The sequence below is a fragment of the Opisthocomus hoazin genome, chromosome 4, assembly GCF_030867145.1.
Source record: "Opisthocomus hoazin isolate bOpiHoa1 chromosome 4, bOpiHoa1.hap1, whole genome shotgun sequence".
Lineage (NCBI taxonomy): Eukaryota > Metazoa > Chordata > Aves > Opisthocomiformes > Opisthocomidae > Opisthocomus > Opisthocomus hoazin.
Genome location: NC_134417.1, coordinates 28,242,611 through 28,262,464, shown reverse-complemented (window position 1 = coordinate 28,262,464; position 19,854 = coordinate 28,242,611). Strand labels below are relative to the sequence as shown.

At 42.7% G+C, this 19,854-nt stretch overlaps 1 protein-coding gene across 5 annotated transcripts in view; it reads right to left on the bottom strand.

Moving 5' to 3' along the window:
- The window catches only part of PLCH1 (phospholipase C eta 1), an 82,500-nt gene that overhangs the window by 33,123 nt on the left and 29,523 nt on the right, over positions 1-19,854 (bottom strand). For 4 of the 5 annotated variants that reach the window (XM_075418433.1, XM_075418434.1, XM_075418436.1 and 1 more), the window contains 4 exons: positions 11,688-11,834; positions 10,371-10,614; positions 8,283-8,412; positions 5,342-5,512 (listed from right to left, as the gene is read on the bottom strand). In XM_075418433.1, coding sequence (XP_075274548.1) covers positions 5,342-5,512; positions 8,283-8,412; positions 10,371-10,614; positions 11,688-11,834 — 692 coding nt within the window. Of the gene's footprint in view, positions 1-5,341; positions 5,513-8,282; positions 8,413-10,370; positions 10,615-11,687; positions 11,835-19,854 lie in introns of those variants that run through there. The other variant, XM_075418437.1, reaches the window with a different exon arrangement.

The window sequence follows — 19,854 nt, the reverse complement described above, 5'->3', positions numbered from 1 at the left end:
ATTGCAAACACTGCTCGTAGCAGGCCACTCCTCAGCACAAGCTGGCTAGAAATAACTTTTTCATTATCCCAAATGGCTCCTCAGTGGCTGAGTGGCAAGGTACTTGTGTGTTCCACGAATTAAAATGTTTAAGTAGTCCAAAGCTGCATCTGCTAGGGAACAGTCCACCGATTTCTGCTTTTTAACTGTAGCTTAAGAGAGGTGACAACTTTGGCTACTAGTATAATTTTTTTTTCATTAAGCTTTAAAGTATTCCACTAGGAATAATATCAAATAGTAATGATCATTGTTGATGGCTGGGTATTTAGATACATTGATTACTGAAGATGGGCAACAGTGGAGCTTCCAGAACCTCTTAGATAAGGGGTTACTTTCTATATTCCTGGTTAAAAGCTTTAATTTTGATGCAGATATGTTGTTTCTTTTTAAAAGAGTATCAGCCTTTGAATGACTGATAAGACCTTGGTTTTTAAGCAAATGAACCAGCAATTAATTTCCCTAAAATAAGATCCCACAAACCTATAAAAAAGCAACATTAGCCCTAAAATCTTCAGTGAAGAGGCAGGAGAAGGAAGAGAGAAATTGCTTTTGATTCCACCAGTCACCTTGGAAGCCAGTCAGACAAACCTAATGCCAATGTCTAACGTCACCTGAAGCTGCAGCGCAGCACACTGCAGTGCCAGGTGGTGGGACAGCCCTCTCCTGTAAAGGCCCACAAGCTAAGAAGTGGAGTTGTTCTCATTTCCCATTCTCATGGGAAAGGAAATAAGAGAAAGGAATGTAAAGTAGAAGTGAAGTTGGGGGGGGGGAAAGGAAGGAGAAGTTAGAAAAGTGCAATGCTAATGACAGGTATTTCTAGACACGATGCCAACCCATCAGTGTGTCAACAGCGCTCTGACAGCTTAGGCTTTAGCTGTTCACAGCTAATCGTTCTATAAGAAAATCAAAATATAAATAATCAAAGACATTCTTCCGATTTCAGCGCAAAATGTCGGTGTAAAATGTCATGACATATCGAGTCATCACATAAATCAGTATACTGATTATCCTTTTGTGTAAGCATGAGAAAGGGAGGGAGGCATCAGCTTGCTTTCCAGCTGAGAGTTTGTGTTGCTGCAGTAAGGGATTATGGCGGAAAGCAGCAAGCATTGACCAGGCATGATGATCTGATATGGTCTTCCTTGTCTGATATTAACAAGCTCCACAGCCTCTCCTCTCTCCAAAGTCCACGTACCAACACTGATATTCTTATAATTTCCTGTTCCTTTTGGGATACGGGTTTCTGATATCCTTCAGTACACACTGTTTCAGATCATAGCCTAATATATACTGACATGCCCTGGCATATACCATCTCATTAAATTCCTTTAAAACTTCTTCCCAGAGAGCAGGTATAGTTGTTTCAAAACATTCATTTTCTAAAAGTGTACTTAATCCCCACTTCTTTCCACTTTTCCTCACATTTTCACTATTCACCACATCACTAGTTATTCCTGTGACACTGTATAATTAGTGAAGACAATAAGAGTAAACTTCCTCTCACAAGCAGGCTTAACTCAAAATGCGCTAACCCGTATTGAGTAAGTGAGTAAAAGCTTTACCTAACTATACGCGCGTGTTCTGAGGGTGTAATTTTTATCAAATAACTTCCTCTTCAATCCAATTAAAATGAGCAGGGGCATTAATTTTTGCCACCGGTTTCACTGGGCAGTGTGGAGGAGCAGGCCTGTGAGCCACCGGAGCCACTGGTCTGGTGCCACTCCGATGGTGCGGTACTGGCGTTTCCATCGGGTTCCTGTCGCCTGGGAGTACGGCAGGGCGCATCACACACGCAGCGCTTTCCTGGAGCACGCCCAGAATGCTGCTGGAGGCCCCATTTCAGCAGGCTGTCCTTTTTCCTCAGGACAGGTGAAAACTGTACTGCAAAGTAAGTGATCCACAGTGAGGCAGCAGGTGGCAAACAGGCACACAGGAAACCTCACCCTCAGAACACCAAAACTGACCATTTCAGCTTTGTAACACCAACGCAGCCTTGTACCTGCATAAAACCACCAGCGCAAGAGTCAGAAAGGTCTCTGCTAAGACTGAAATAAAAGCCCTTGATGAGATACGGGTACAGCAGAGTGGAGGAAGGAAGGACAGACGTTGCAGCAGCAATCAGACAACAGCCGCAGGCTGGCTGACGCCCAGGCACAGGGCAGCATCGCTGTGGGGCTCCCAAGACCAGGGCAGAATGAGGCCATTCACTCTATGATGGAGGTCCAGAATGGCTGGCAACTGCAAAGCTGTTCTTTAACAGGGAAGACAATGTTTGTAGAGCCTATTTCACCCAAGCCCCGCCACTCAAAAACAAGTATGAGACCAGCTCTGTCAGTCAAAAGAGCCTGAAGATGCTGCTGTGGAAGCAATCCATCATCTGGCAGGAGACCGGTTTCTGGGGAGAACCAAATCAGATGTCAGTTTATTAAGCAAGGACACTCCCAAAGGGCCAACACTCAGGCACGACTGGACACCCAGGGATGTTCCTTCCTCACAGCCACTTGAGCCAAGAGGATTGCAGGACCAGAAGGCATTCCAGGAAATCAGCCTACTTTCTGCTCTTCTGACATTTGAAGCCATACAATTGCAATTTCAATAGCAATGAGCAGAGTTCAGCTGCACCTAAGTTCAAATAACCTGTCTCACAGGCTCTGGAGTGATGGCAACAGGGAGCTCTCCTAAAAAAAGGAGTCAGCTTGGCAAGCTAACAAAACCCACCAAACCGCTTTTGTTCTGTCCTCAGGCTGCAGTATATTTAAAAATCTTGCCAAAAGAGCAGCAGATGGAGTTGGACAGGCTGTCCACAGATTTCCAAGCAGCCAGACAAGAGCAAAACCAAAATGCCGTTTGGTTGAAGGCACTTCAGAGCCGCATTATGATTTGAACTATTATCGGCTTCCGAAGGCAAACTTGCCTCACCCGAGGACATTGTTATCACGTCTGCGTTCTGAAGACTTTGAAGAGTAAATCTGGTCTAACGCTGTTAATACTGGGAAGTGGGAAGACCAGAGGGAAGACGCAAAGAAAGTGCAAGGTGCTTCTGCAATATGCTGCCAAGAGGTTCATCTACAGCAGATCATGCTTTTACTCTTCCTATTTTTGGGGGGTGAGGGAGGGAATGTTGAGCAGAGTGTTACAGCTGATAGCCCTGTCTGCATTCAGTGTTTTGAGTAGTGTGTGGACAGAGGAGAGGATGCAGTATGCCAGACTTGACAGTCAACTTGTTTGTTCTGCTGCATCAGTAGTTTAATAATGTCCTTGTGCACCCACACAGACAGCTCTTCAGCCTCTTTCACATGTTTTCCTTCCTGCTCCAGGTCCCTGTGTGCCCTCTCATACCACTGCTCTTCAGCTGTTCCTGGGCACTTCAGCATCTCCAGGAACATGTCCTCCCTGGAGCATTTCTTTGCCTTCTCATCAGTGTCAGCCTTGCTGCTGCTGCTGTCAAGGGTGCTCCACTGAAGTGAACCCAAGTAGAAGGCAGTGATTAAAAATGAAACAAAGGAAAAAGCAGTGAGCTTAGAAGACTGAGGGCAATATCGTACAGGGAAAAACACAAAAACATTTTGTACTTTAAAGTTGTAATTAGCAGAATTGCCAGGACCAGATTGCTTGCAAGAATCTGTGTGTTGAGGCTATCACAGTGAGATGAGAGACGTGATAGTGCCCCATGTTTCAAGGGGGAGGAAGAAAGAACGGGGCAGTCGTACATGCCAGGGAATTGCTACAGTGGCCAACAGGGGGAAATGCAGCAACCAAACAGCACAGTCTGTTGAGATTTTATGCCAGGGATAACTCAGAAAAAAGCAGTCATCACAGGCAGTATCCCAGAATGGCACGGGAGATTATACAACAACTGCAGGCAAAACACAGCATCTATGGCCAGGAAGCTCAAGTAGGTTTGGATGTTAGGATTTATTTTCATGAGGTAGTTTTGGAACAATACTTTGCACGGGGTGAGGTAACAACCCAGGACCAATTGCCAGAAGCAAAGAAGAGTCCTAGAGATCACAAGGTTCCTTCTGTGCTCCTCACTGTCCAGCATACAAGTTCTCTCCATGGGTTCCACAGACAATTTTTGTAGTAATTCAGCCTTTTTCGAGACAGGCATGAAAAGCTCCACTGCATCAACAGGATATAGGAATGGCTAGAGATTTTTTTTTTGTTCAGCAAGTTTGTGCAAAAGCACATCAGTGGAAAATATCTGATCTTGACCCAACTTTGCTTCTTGAGCTACTTATGCTTCTTTTCCTTGTTTGTTTTTTGGGGGTTTTTCATACTGTTTTGTTTGGTTTTTTTTTAATTACTATTATTATTCCTTATCAGTGTGTCTGTTCCTGTGGTTCCCTGAACCTCACGTCTCTCAATTGCTTCTCTCTGAGGAGCTTCAGATAGAAATGTAACCTCCAGATGTGCAATTTTCTTTGTGCAAGTCCCACATATCTGTGAGGAATGCCTGGAAAACAGACTTTCCTGAAGCAAAATTGGGAAAGAAGGCATAAGGGAAAAAAAGGATAGAATCCTGGACACCTTGCCCTCAGCCAGGTTGGTACAATATCCATCTTTAAATTTTAAGGGAAGATTACGCTTTTGTGATATAATACAATGAGGATTTAGGCCACATTTAAGACATTAAATTGCTGTCTTCATAATAAAAGCAGCAGTCCTTATAATTACTACTACTACTGATACTTGGAAACTCCTTGGATACATAACAGTACTGCAGGATTCGACTTTGCTTACAGGAAAGGATATGCAAACACAAAGATTCATATTAACGTGTTATCACATTAAGCCACGCACAGGCAAACCATTTGTAGATAATCAGAATTAGTTTGCTGCTCTTGTTTGGTCACGTATTTCTAGCTTTAAAACACATCACATATCATCTTAATTTAGAGTATTTCTGCCAAGACCTTTACTCATGAAAGGTGTCTCCTGGAAATATAAACGTCCTCTCCCAACACCAATAAACAATCCAGACAAGCTTTGGAAGAGAAAGCAACCATGTGAAGACACAGGATAATCAGCTGTAACTAAGAAGTGTGAATGTTACCTGAATGTCGTCCTAAACGAACATTAACCATATTGCCCTACACTTGCCTCTCCTCTACCACAGAGACCAAAAAAGTTCAAACTCTTTCTATAAGTTTTTAAAAAACAATAAAGCTTTCAGATTTCTTCTTTGCCACAACACCTGTGCTTTACCCCCGCCCCAAGCTAAGCTTTTCCATAAAAATCCTTTCCCCATAGATGAGTGTATTTATATGCACATACATATGGACACATAGCATTCCCATACCTTTTGTTCCACCTTTAGAAACTGAGCAAGTTCTTCAACAGTGAGGTGATCCTTCTTGTCACTGTAGCTTAAGAGCAATAAGTAGAGATCTCGACGTAAGGACATCATCTTGTAAAACACTGAAAATTCTTCAAAATTTAGGGTTCCTTGGTTCTCATCTGTGTCTGCTTCCTAAGACATAAAGACACTCAGGTAAGCGCTAAACACATGTGAATTCAGGGAACAAAGCAGAAGTGGATTTATGTACGTGAACAGAAACTTAATAAATTCTAATCTGCAAGATTCTGTTCAGACTCAAATCCCAGTAGGCTAGAAACAACTGCAAAATTATAATACCATCTATTGGATTTTGTGGTGAAAACAGTTACTACACTAAAGCCACAGGTTCCCTCTGAAAGTCTCAATTCCATCTTTAGTTTTGAATTTGTTTCCCATGTATAGAGGCTCACCCTGGGCTTTATTCTGATCTCTGTTACTCTCCTGTATGCCCTGCAGTTATCCTGGATTAAAACATAGCAAGGAATGTAATTTCACCCTGTCTGTTAATTCAGACTGCAACCCTCTCAGCCACCTGTCAGCACTCTATAGGTGAGAGAAGCCTGCAGTAGCAGCAAGACTCCACATCAACACATAAGCCCAATAGCCCCGGTCTTGACGGCAGTTTTTGTTTATCCTCAGAGGTAGGAAAAGCAGCAAAGAGTACTTAACGCTTGTTAATACAAGCTTTTTACTCTGAACATCTGCCTAAGAGGATTGCTTTGGATTTTCAAAACAAAGAATAAATTCTGGAGAACTGCTGTCAAACATTATGTAGGTCTCCACGAAAAACGAACTTCAGGGAACCTACAACTCGAGCTAAGTTTGAGGCTGTAAGCAGATAGTGGAAACAAAGTGAAATCGTTGTTTAGAAATGTGCTGCTGTTCCCATGAATAATGTCTTTCAAAATTCATAGCTGTATATAATGTTTTTCCTCTGTAGTTATAACCCCCGTCATCATTCCTAAGTCACATTTTGTTAAAACTGGTGCTTCCTTCTGTTCATGCCAGAACACCTTCTGTGCAGAGTCCTTTTAGCACGGACTTGGCTTTAAACCTGTTGGCTTGTCTCTACGGTGCTACACCAAACAGGAGTTGTTCTCCAGACGGAGGGTATCCTCATCCTGCTATCACTTCTTCCTTCTCTAGAAAGCTCTTCCAGCTGGTGTTCAACCTCACTTCTACAGAAGAGGAGCTGGTTAATAGCAGATGCAACAACCACATCTAAGGCCTGCTTTGCTTTCCAAGGATCCAGTTTTACTTTCCCCTCACACAAAACACGTCACTTAACTTTGAAGCACGACTTAGAACAGGAACCCATGCTTACACCAGTGACTCCTAGTACGTAGACCCAACTGAAGCAGCAGTCCCACCCTCTGTTCCCAGATGCAGGACCTGGACTGCTTCATGAGCCTGGCCACCCCCGCAGAGCCACAGGCTCTCGCCCCCAGGCCGGGGGCTGTGTATGCCACGTCTGAAGCTGTAAAGCCAAGTCACAAACAGCACCAGCTGAGCAGAGCAAGTGCAAGAACAGTGCAGAGTAGCTAGATGCAGGGGTGAGGATGTGTCCCAGAGTTACTTTGCTATTCCCTTTATCCTGCTTTAAGTCCTGGAAGTCCGTAGGACGGCTAGCACAAAGCATTGCTCCTGGGGTAAGGCCTTCAGGATTGAGCTCAATGACTAACAGTAAACAAACCTTCAATGCTCCTTTTATATTCGACCTTTATAACTCTAACCATGCCTGTGAGGTCTAGGATACTAACTCAGGTATAGGCCGGCAGCAACTGCAGCAAAATAAAAATAACTAAACCAGACGATTTTTAACCAAAAGTTGCCTCTGATTATATAAAGGTTGATGGTTGCTACAGTGCCCTACTTCCTTACTAGTCACTTTAAAAGTGCCACGTGAACTACATTTTTTTTCCCCTCAGTACGTGCCTTCACAACCCTCTGCCTCTCCTGCAGCAGCCAACAATATCAGCAAAGCCCGAGGATCTCAGGGAGCTGCGTTTCATTACACTTTGTTAGCGCTACTGTCAGCCGAGATATAAACTCAGATCACAGCAAGTAAGCTGAGAAGAAAATCATTTCAAGCATCTGGTATTGAATGAGATTTTAAATCATTTTATATCTACTACATATCTTAAAACAACATTTATAATTTGTGGGAACAAGTACAGCCTGAATTCACCTCTGCAACACAACCCCACCAGTTTCCACGCTTCTCAGGTCTTTGGGGAGTAACTTCTACTCCATAGATACACCTCTAATGCAGATTTTACGCCAGACAAACAGAGCACTTTTGACCATAGAAGATTCTCCAATTTTCCCATGTTTTATAGCAAACCAGCTTTTGGATAGCACCATTTTCAAAGAGTTAAGAAAATTTTATTTTGCTCTCCATTATGTCCTTGGCTTATCTTTCCTTTCCTACAGTAAACAAGAGGGCTGGTGGAAAATGCTAACTGTTTTCAGACAACAGAAGTAAAAAATTGATTCTGGCCAAGTACAAGGAAGTTGTTAAAAAAAATAAAATTACTTTCATAAAGCTAGTTTCTAGTAAATAATTTTCCATAAAGGAAGTGAAAAAATATTTCAATTGAAACAAGAGTAACTTCATTGTCCATCAACGCCAGCATAGAACAATTCAGTTCACGGATTAAAACAATAATGCATCTGAAAAAGTAGTATTAATAAATTGTCTTCTCTGTGGTTCATGTCATTAAAACAATGTTCTGATGCATCTTTTCTACAGAAAGGTTAAGACTTCGAAGAAGTTTGTGAGGTGCTGGAAAGGACAGAGTTTGAAGTCCCAACTCACAGATGCCATTCTGGATCAGTCCAGAAACACACCGTAACTGGCGCTATCTTACCACAACGATGCTGTGCATTAGAGGCCACCAACCTGAAACATCTGCCGGACCTTCCTGCGGGGCAGGTTAACATTTAGTTTATGCATCAGCTGGTGGATCTCTTCAATATTCAGCAGGCCATCTCCATTCTTGTCAGCCTCCTCGAAGGTCTGTTTGACCCAGCTACAAACGTGTCAAGGAAAGGGACAAGAAGGTGATTCCTCACGGAGCAGAGAGGCAGAGCAGTTGGGCAGGTAAGGGACAAGGCTCAAACTCAGGAGAACAAGACCCTGCCCTATTTCTTCTGGGCAAGGGGATAATCCTCTTTCGCAGATGACCTTAATGTCTACGAGGGAGAAGAACTGAGTGTTATTCAATCCAGCCTCCACAAACGTGTCTTTTTCAAGTCTTTTTGCAACTCTGGGCAAAACACTTGAATTAAAACTTCCCACAGCCTGTATTAGAGTTATTGGGGTACACTGTGATATAAAGTCATTACTGGCAAAGATTTGGTGCTATCTACATGCTTCTCCCCACACTGATGCCAAACCAAAGCATTTTTACTACTGTGTGCCTCCTGGTGCAATTTGCTATTGTACCTCCTACCTGGTGCAACCAAGACTGTTCTATCTGGGGGATACTGGTTTCGTGACTCGACTCAAAAGAGTCAAGCTCAGTAGCCATCAGTATCAGGGATTATGTTAAATCTCGTGCAAGAGGATGGAATAAGGAAAAGTCTCTGAAATCAGCCCAAGTACATTATCCTCAGCCTGTGCTTACCCTAAGAACCTCATTAAAAATTAACCACTCGGTTTTCCACACTCTCTCCAAAACTGCCACACAGTTCTTCCATCCATATATTTGTAATTCTTCCATCTCTGGACAACTTCTTCGTCTGCTACTTTCTCTCCGATATCTCTGTCCTCACCTTGTGTCACACCTCCCACAGGGCAGCAACAACTCCGCAGAATCGTAAGCTGCACAGAGAAAATGGACAGTGCTTTCTGACCAGTACCTTTTACACCCTCTTTGCACACATATCCCTTTGCAGCTTTTGCTAAGTTCTTAGAGTAGTTGGAACCGGTATAGGGTCATTTTGTCTGCAGTGTCCCAGCTGCCACATTTGATAGCACAAACAAGACCTGAAGTGATGTTTCACCAGAAGAGAACATATAGCAGCTCAGAAAAGTCATGGATAAATATAGCAAGCTGAGTATGTGTGCAACAGAGCAAGCAATATATCCCCCAAATGGATCTGTGCCTATCTTGTATCAGAATTAAACACTGAAAATATAAATTAAAAATACCTGAAGTATGTGTATTCTCCAGGAAGAGTATTTACAAGCAACCACTGTAGATTTCCGTGTGGCAGAAGAGACAGGGTACGATTTTAATCAAAATGGACTTGGTTTGGATATTTTTGGTTTAGGGGGAATAGTGCTCTTTGTATTTAACATACTAGTCAGCACTGTTTTGAAAGAAAGCACAACAAGAAAATATTCAATGGACATGATCTTTACAAGAAGTTCACTTTGGTTACTAGGCTACAACAAACATTTAAGGAGCTTTAAAGGCTTGTGCTCCTGACAATCAATGGAGGCTGAGAAGCACACAGACATATCTGACATACACCGAGCAAGAGAAACAGAGGTGGCCAGGAGTTACTACTCAGTTTACTGAAAGACTCCCAAAAACAGGGAGGGTTTCAACTGTGCAGGGGGCTAACAAATTCCAGTTTTCAATTAGTAGTATCTTGAAAAGTGTCTTCTAACAGACTTCACAATCTGCAGCAGAATAAAGACAGGCAAACAGAAGACTGAAATCCTGAAATCATGCTGGGTTAGTATTTATTGAGGTAATTAGAAATGACTGTTTTGACCCTTCAGTAAGAATTTCACTAACAAAATGCAAGACTATCCTCTGACTTCAATGGGGTTTGATCCAGTCCCTAAGGCACAGATGATGTTTTATTGTGCAGATAAGCGTCCACGTCAAACCCATAACTCAAGTTTCCATTGCGATCAATAGCAAGGATTTTGGTCACTCAACAGGGGGTGAAAGGACACCCGGTGCTGAAATCGCTCTAAAACAAGCCAGAAATATGGGATCAGAAGCTGGAGCTCAGGCTTATAAAAGGATACTGATCATGTGTTCTCTGTCTCTTAGCAAGTGAGTCCTCATCACTTATTCCAGCCATCAAATATTTCAGCCCTGTGATCCAGGTGCGAGCTTCCTCTGGGTTAGATGTAATCAGATCCAGGGACTCCATGTGGTTGCCATGGTAAATGGTAAAGCAACAGCTTGGGTCAAAGTTCCCCTCTGCATGGCGGTGGAAGATTTCAGACTGCCGGCCTTCGGTGACTTTGTAAATAGAATCGATGACAACTGTGGGGAAAAAGGACAACAAAAAATTTACTTGCTTGGATATCCACCCCATTTCTTTCTGCTTTTGAGCAATTCTGAATTATTCATGATAAAGTCATTAAACTTCTCTTAATATTACATCTCCACATCCAAACAGGCATTTTGATTTCCAGGCTTGTCCTTGCTCTGGCCACGCCACGTGCCTCAAAGGCAGGCCAGTGCAGGTACAGGCAGGTTACAGCAAAGCTCTGAGTGCTCCCTGCTATGTCAGGGGCTTGCAGGATCCTCAGAGGAGCACGAGGAGACAGATGCCAAGTGTCTTCCATCAGTCAGTGAAGCATTGCGTAGCTCCGGAGGCACTGCTCCCACCACAGCTGTGCTTTCTATAGCAGGAAGAGAGGGATACCCATCGCTGCGCTAGGGTAACACAGCTCCCAGCGCCGTGGCTCCAAACAGCAACACCGTTCAACACAGCAGCTCTTAGCCTCCACACCCCAGCCCAAAAACACCAGCTGCCACTATCTGTAGCCTTCCCAACCACTTCTTTCTAACCTCAAGCCTCTGTGACAGCTCTGTGACTTTCTAGTCCTCATTTTTTTCAATAAGCCACTAATGTGAATTTTCAGTTTGAAGCAGTGCAGCAGGAACAGTTTCAACGAGAAATAATGCTACACAATAACTTCAAGATGTAATAATGCCTGAAGAAAATTATCACAGTTAAGATTAAGAAACCTCAGTCTAAACTCATCTAGGTTCTGTATTTAAATTTGTGATATATACAGTGAAAAGAGTTCAGCATAGTTTGTTATCAAGACACTCTTCAGTTTGCTGAGAATTCATATAAACCTACAGAAAATGTTGACATCTGACTAAACTACACTCCCCCTTCCTTTCACAGTCTTGACCTTTTAATAGGTGGTTAAGCTCTACCCACATGCTTGAAAACCTTCAGGTAAGCATCACACCACATTTAAAGTAAGCATCAGAAAGCATTTATTTAATTGATCCAAAAAAAAATTGTTCGGTTTCCCCTCTGTAATTCATATTCTAATACGGAACTGCCCAAGAAATTAAAAGAAATATTGAAAGTTTACTTTTTGCCTTTTCGCTTTTTCTGGACGGTCTCCATCGGATGCAGGTCCTGTGCTCATCCAGGTAGAAGAGACGAACTAGCCCTTTGGTGCCACTCTTCAGCTTAACCATCTGAGTCCCAGACTGCATAACACTCATGCATCTTTCAACTGCAAAGCAGAACAGAATAAATTCGATTCAATGACCACCTAATTTCACTAATAAAATGACTTACTGGCTTACCAACATCTGCCAAGCATATAATTTTTTGACTTGCACCTTTAATGACAGGAACCAGTCATCGCTGTGTAAGGTACATACTATTTTTTCTTTTTTTACAACTAGCTTCTCCGGATAGGAAAATAAAAAAAAAATACCTGTCGAAACACCTTCATGACAAAGGAGGCAAAGAAAATTTTACCATATATTGAAGGAAAAATCCATGCTTACTTCTTTTAAATATTTTTATATTGTTATACACAGCACTGTAATTTTAAATAGGCACTCTGCAAGTTTTGAATGGTGAGATTATCATTCAAACTCCATGCTCCTTTGGGCTCAGTAATCCTTTAGCTTGTATCTTGTGCTTTTGAGATTGTTAGAACTGTTAATAGAATTATAAATACAGAATCCCTCCTCCCTACTACACACGTTTACACCCTCTCCATCCTGCTACCAAATTTCAATGGCATACTGTGATGACTTCCTTTTATCCACCCATCCCATCCGGGATGATAAGGCTTTGTTTCTCTGTGTTTTGACTAAAATAAACCCATCTCTTCCATTTCATCTCACATCTGCCCTCCTACAGTTCTCCAAACACTAGGATCAAGATAACATTTCTTCTTATCTCAGAATATTTCCAGGCTCTAAATTACATTCTCCTATTTTTATCCATTCACAGCCTCTCCTCACTTGATATCACTCCAAATTCACCTCCCAAATGATTTGTTTACCCTCTGGCTGGCTCCCAAATACTATCTGGGTCTGTCTTTATTTCTCCTTATCGCCCTTCTTCTCTTTGCCACTTCGCTCTTCAGTATCACAACAAAGGCTAGAACCCCCTCCCATGCCTCTCAGCCAGAGCTGGGATTTAGTTCTGCAGCTCCTGACGCTTCCTCAGCTCCTACCGCCAGCAGCACTAGCGGCAGCGGACTGGGCGCCAGCTGACACCTCACAGTGCTCCCATACGCTGGAGCATGCTGTGGTGGCCGGGCTCAGTTCGCCTCCATGGCCGAAGCGTGGCCAGAACGTGTCCTCCAGCAGAGACCCACACAACCCCGCAGCTGTTGGTGAAGGAGAACGAGCCTGCTGCTCCTTCCAAAGCACCTCTGGGCCAGACGCAGCCAGGGCAGCATCCTAAATGTCCGTCAAACACGGGACGAACAGTCGTCGTCGCTGGAGCAGCTTCCCTTGGCTCCCTCACACAAAGACCTTTTTGTTGGCAAGCCAAACGCCAGATCAAGGGGCTGCATCACAAGCAGTGGTTTTGCTGAGTTGTCATCTTTCTTGGAGGAACGAGATGGCTCGGGTTAAGCTGAACAGAACCAAACTCTTCTGAAGGCACCACAGATGTGCGTGACTGCAATAAAATTGTCCTTTATAATGTCTGTAAGTATCTGGCCTTCCCTGAATCATCACACATACCAAATGAATAAGTGGGTTTGGAAGTGCTTTAAGGTGAGCCAGGAAAGTGACACAAATCAAGCCAGAAATAGATGTTATACTGTATCCACATGTTGACTGTGGCGGTTTAAACTTGTATCTATCTGAAGATGCACAAAGTACCAGGAAGGCAAGCCTTTACAGCACCAGGGATGGAAAACTCAGGACCTTAAAGAAAGATTAACTGAAGCAAAAATAAGTCTCTAGAACTTACTACATACGTACATACACCCCCCTCCCCTCTTCTCTTGGCAGACTGAGCCTTTCACTTTGGAACTGAGTTTAGTGCCTTGGACTCACAGCTAACAAACAAGAACCGTCCTCCAGCACAGAAATAAGGCTCTCCGTAAGAACAGGCTGTATCAGCGTGTGGCTACAGAAAGCTGAACTGCTGCATCAGCCTGGCAAACAAACTGCACGCACCTTTTTATTTCACTTTTAGAGTGATTGATTGCAACAAAGTTTTAGCTCAGGAAGAGGTTTAGCAACAAGCTACTAAACACAGAAAATCTGCTTCTTTGCACCTAAGCCTATCGGTTATTCATAAAAGTCTTATAAAAATAACTCATTATAACATGTCTTTCTATTATTATCAGCACAGTTGTCACAGAAGACAAATTGGTTCCACGAAGATGTTGTAGAGGACAGCTAGCAAAAGGCAGAAGAAAGAGGATGACATTTCTTTAATGTAAGAAAAGCAGAAAATGGGCCACACTCAGACAATCACAGCCAATAAAACCAGGAATCATAAAAGACAACCCAGTTCCTTCCTCAATGTTTCAATTGCCTAAACATTTCTACATCACATTTGTAATTGTTACAGGTGCATTTCACATACATGTTTTCAGCTGTCGACTTCAGAATGAAAGTTTTACAGAACAGATTTTAAAACAATTTTTTCACAAATAGAGAAGAGTGGAAGAAATCCAGTTCCTGTCAAATATCTCAAGGTTCTCCATTTCTCAAATGCCATCTGCAGTAAGTCTACTGCCTAAGAAAGCACCATCTTTTCTGCTTGCACTTTTCCACTTCCAAGAAAATACCATCAGAACATGAACAATTAAAGAAGAATAGTAAATGTGTAAGAGTTCATTGCATCATGCCTCCTGTGTAGGTGCTAATAACAGAAAGAATCCACTTTAAAGAATGGACTACAGTAACAGAAAATCCACACCATTCACAGGCCCACTCTGTAAACCATTTACAAAATACACCATCCTCTCCTTCAAGCTATTTATAAAATAGAAGCACACAGAGAAACAAAGTCTTTTCCAAATCTATTCCTAATATGCTAATTTCAGTCTCTAGCCAGACACTCACAAGGGAGTGACACCACGCATTAGCATCTCAATAAGGTGAAGCTATTGAACAGAGGCAGTTCAGAGTAAAGCTCCAGAAGAGCAATTAAAAAATGCTTTCACTAAGGAATAGGAAAACAGGTTCCAGAAAAAATTTCATCCTCTAGATAAACCATGAACACCGAGTAAATGAAGCAGCTCCTCGATGCAGCCATACATTAAAATCTAAGCAAGACATGGTTTCCATTATATGGTATTTTTATAACACAAGGACTAGCTGTGCATTTTTTTCCCCAAAGTCTGAAAACGAAGTTAAACTAGAATACAACGTAGTTTGTGTGTTACAAGAGCAAAGAAAGTTAATTAATCTAGAAATTCAAATAAAACTTTATGCTTACACATTGTATTTTAAAGCTTTACTTTTAAATGGAAAAAATCTGAAAACTACAGTCCCTTCTGTTTCCAGAGTTACGCAAACTTACTCTTAACAGTCTAAAATCCTCCTAACAGACATCCTGTAGTTTAATGGCGTTTAATAATATTGAAATACCAGTCTGTTTTTTCCTCCCCCCATCACCACTTAAAGCAAAACAGATCTCATTTCAAAGAGCATTTTTCAATTTTTAGTTCAAGCGGTGATAATCATTCTTGGAAGCAACACATGTCTCTTCAGAAGGAGCTGCTTCTCTATCGAACGGTAAACCAGATACAAACCCATCTGTGCCAGCTGGACTTTTTCTGAAGTGGCCACACTCCCCAGCACATGGTAGCCCTCTGAAGCCAGGAGGAAAGCCATCTGAGCCCCCGCTAAGTCCAGATGTTACCTGAAATCTTGCACGTTAGGCAGATGCTATTTATTCCACCTGAGAACACTGTTCCTCACTGCTGAATAAATCAAGCTGCTGCCTGGGAACACTAAGCTGGAACTCTGACCACTAGCCATACGCGGCCTTACGTTCAAAAAGCACTCTAATCCGCCCCAAATCAGCCAACGCTACCTTCCGTCCAACTCTGCTCTAATCTATCCCCATGTGCAATCAGGTCTTTAATAACCAGGGAATAGCTTAGCATTGCACCGTAGGAGAATCTTTCGCAAGAAACCACAGCTCTGTTCACGGGTTTAACAGCCGTTCCCCCTACAAGTCCTGCTTTTCAATAGTTTTCAATTAATTTGGTTTAATTCTCAACAGTGATAGGCATGACCTGCACATCTGCCTGCTGCTGTGCTTTACTACAAAGTCTTTAAGGCATGCCGGGCCCTTTAATTGATAGCAGAAAGAAAGTATTTAGGGAATTAAAACATCATCCCTGGCAGCACTTTCAGTAAACCAGAAACGCGCTTTGATACACAGGGCACACCACAGCAGTGAAACAAACATCCCCTCCCCACAAGACACGTTCATTCAAGATTAAATATGTACGCTGGTCCCTTCACGACCGGAGCCAACGGGCAGGCGCTGTGCAGGAGCAGCACCAGCACCCGACGGACGCCAGCTGGGGTGCTGGGAGGGCACCCGCTGCCCCACTGCCCGCACACGACAGTGACACCGCACCACGATTTTCCGAGTTACTCCAACTCCTGAACACTTGGTCTTGCTGTGCCCTCAGCCCCGAAGAGCTTCCCCAGCCCCTCATCTCGGTCCTGTAACCCTGAAAATAAGCAACAGCAGGTCTGAGATCTTTTTGCTGCTACATTTTGGGGTTTAGTTATTCGAGAAAATACTATTACCTAATCATTCGTGGCAAAACTCTCTATTGCCAAAAGCCTACAGCAAAATTTCGATGGAATGCAGGTTTTGGGTGAACAGGGGTTTATTTCACTTTTTTAGCCAGTTTCAATGGGATTCCACTTTTTAAAAACATTCTTTTTCCCACCATTGCCTTCAAAGAACCATTACTTGCAAAGAGATGATGTTAGCTATTTGAACAAAAAACCCCAAACCAAAACAAAAAAACACCCAACAAAAAAAGCTCAAGGCCCCACACATTAAACTCTGCGGTGCAGTAAGTCACACGCAATGTATCAACTAACTTCCATGCGTGTCCCAAGTTTACTCATGGGACCACAGCAGCACTCGGCTCACCCTGAGCAGAATCTCACCCACATTTCCTTCAACTTTCATGAGACAGCACCAGAAAACCATGAGACAATGTACAGAGGTCTTTAAATAGTGAGTTATTAATTCAGTTTTGGGACAGCCAGTAAAACCAATTTGTTTTGCAAAGGGCAGTGTGTGCAACTGCTACGTGCAAACAGCTCTAGTGTTCACAGCAAGCCCTCAGGAAGTGAATACAGTTGGCCCTTCACAAACACACACAGTAGAATATCAATATATTTCATAGCATTAGTAACAGTGTCATACAACCTGAGTGTTAAGACTGCACCACTGAAGTTGTGAGTCAGATTATTTTTTTAAATCAAAGATCAAAACTTTTTTTTTATGCTGTCCACAAAAAGAGTTCCATCTTATTTTTCCCCGTTGTACTGCTATATGTTAAACAATTAATATTTCAAAGTGCAACCAAAAGAAAAAAGGTTTGGTCTCATGTCTCGCTTTTATGGACTTAATGTTACAGCCATCTGACAACACAAAAAGATTAAATAAGGTACAAAGAGCATTACCAAACAATGAGAAGTATAATTATGAAAGCGGATATAAACTGTGTTTCTAAATTATATGCAGCAAGCTGCACTAAGCCAACATTAAGCTTGAGGAGATGAGAGACCCATAAAACCCAGAAGTTGCTTTTTGAACTGCAACATCAGCTCTTCTCCCCTACATCCAGCGTTTTCAGTTTTAAACTTCGGGAGTATATTGCTTGTTCTCTCTTCAGAGGGGGAAGAGCCAAATGACCCCCGCTACCACCACCACCATGTGCTGCTCCCACCCCCGCAATCGCCAGGACTTCTGCATCCCGTGGCTCACGGTACTGCAGTGTCCTGAGAACCAGAACAGAATCTATTCTTCACCTTAGCGTAACCGCTCTTCTGCCATGGAAAGCATTGATTTATCTTACTTTATATAACCCCCCCCTGCAAACGCCAGCACAGTAATTCTCTCAAGTTTTCAGATTTTAAAACCCCAAACTTTCAGAAACCAAACTCTAAGTGAGGCTGTTAGACAAGAAGTGGACGGCTGGTCATTGACAACGGATTCCCATCACTGGAATCATCTACCTTGATCCAGCTTGGAGTACATTTTTTACTGACATAGATGCACATTCCCAGCAGCAGGCACTGAAGAAACGTGCAAAGAAAAAGCACACAAACCCCTGAATTAGAGAACAGTATGCAGTTAAACTGTCACGATCCCAGTGGTAAAGATACTCTGGATGTAATCACACAAAAAAACCTCACCACTCTCCTTTGTCTGAACTCTACTCTTCACCCAGTTTCAGAGCATTTATTCATCATGAGTGTGATGTAAGTTTGCTTTAACGCTAATGCCATTAAACGCCATTTACTCCCTACCTCTATCTCCCAGAAAGCACAATTATCTAAATCCCATAGGACAGCACTAATATCCAGCACACCGCGCAGTTTATTGCCAGTGTCACCAAATTGGCGATTGCTGTTTTGTTACACAAGAGCCAAAAAGCCCAGGAGAGCAGAGACCACACAGGCAGGTCTGGGGGAATCGGACATTTTTAATAGCCATATCTCATATTTTATCCCAGATTTTAATTTGCTTTGCAGCAACTCTTGTAACCCCTCACAGAATTTTACATTAAGCTTCTTACAGTGGATTTAATCATAATGTCTGTGAAGTCCACAGACATGAGATGGACAAACTCAAACTTCTGCAAATTTCAAGAAATCCTCAAGGAAGTCGCACACAACCAGCAGAGACGCCAGTGCTGCCAGTCCTTGCACGGCCCAGCTGAAAACAGCGCTGGTATTTCAGCCCTCGAGAAGGGAAAGAATCAAAACAAGTAACCAGCAAGACACAAACTGACTGCTCAAAACAACTGTGAATGGCCTACAATCAGTGAAAATCATTAAATCTGAAAAACAACTCATGCTTGTAAATTCACTACATAACATGCAGACAAAAAAAGGAGCGAAGCTTAAGAACAAAAACATATACTACCCAGAAGGAAAAAAAAACCCACAACACAGAAAACCAAAGCCTATCAGCACAGTTATAACTCTTTGTAGGCCTGGGAACTCTCTGGTGTGGTCTTCTATTCTTTTAAAAAACCAAACAAAAACTTGGGAGCAGTAACTCCCAGAAGTTATGTTTATGAATAACACATACTTCATAATATCTGCTGTTTCAGCCTAACATATTGAGATTGCTAGCGTAATGCTTCCAGAATGATCAATTTCACTAATATTATTTTCACATTACAAGTGAAAAGTTTTTGCACTATGCCTTCTCCACAGCTGACTCTTGACAATAAATAGTTATTCTTGTCATGGGAGCACCCAGAGTCCTTTCCCAGACTAAGCCCTCCCACCTCCTTTCACATTTAGAGATCCTGAAAGAGTTTTAATCGTCCTTCTTCATAAATCTTATTCCTACAGTGAGACTATCTTTTACAGAGTCCTATGCAATGCAGAAAATGACTTGCTAGGACGGTGCCTTGTTTACAGGGCCTATGATCCCCTTTTTGAGATCTACACTTCAGTACAGCAACTGAAATCTGAGAGAGCAGCCCCCAGATACAATGAATAATGCATGTTTTCCATCTCTGCTCAAGGATACCTTCCTGCTGCTAGCTCAGCAGACTTCTATTTATCGCCCAGGTCTCATTCCAGCAGCACTTTGGAAAGCAGCTGATGAACAGATCGTTCAGGGGGTGCAGCTTCTCTGCAGTCCTGCTGGACACTGACACTGCTGAAGCATCCTGAGCAGTCACAAGGCTTCGGGACCCCAGCTCTAAGCCTCATCCGTAAGGAAGCACCTTCGACAGGCCACTGCCTGCCAACACAGAGCCAAGAGACCGACTGTGAGACAGCTTACAGAGGAATGTTATTGCTACTGTTCCTGAAACACAGTAAATACCTCTGAGATCTTCTCCTCTTCCTTCAAAACCAGACTGCATCAAAGCTGCTCATTTTGAGAGCTCTGGTGCCACTGCAACCCAGCATGACCGAGGACTGTAAGTTTCCCATTAAGACTCCGGAATTAGTTCTTTATCAATGCTGAAAAGCACAATCATTTAACCACAGACATGGCCAACTGCCAAAACACATTGTCACATCAACAGAGTGAACAAAGAA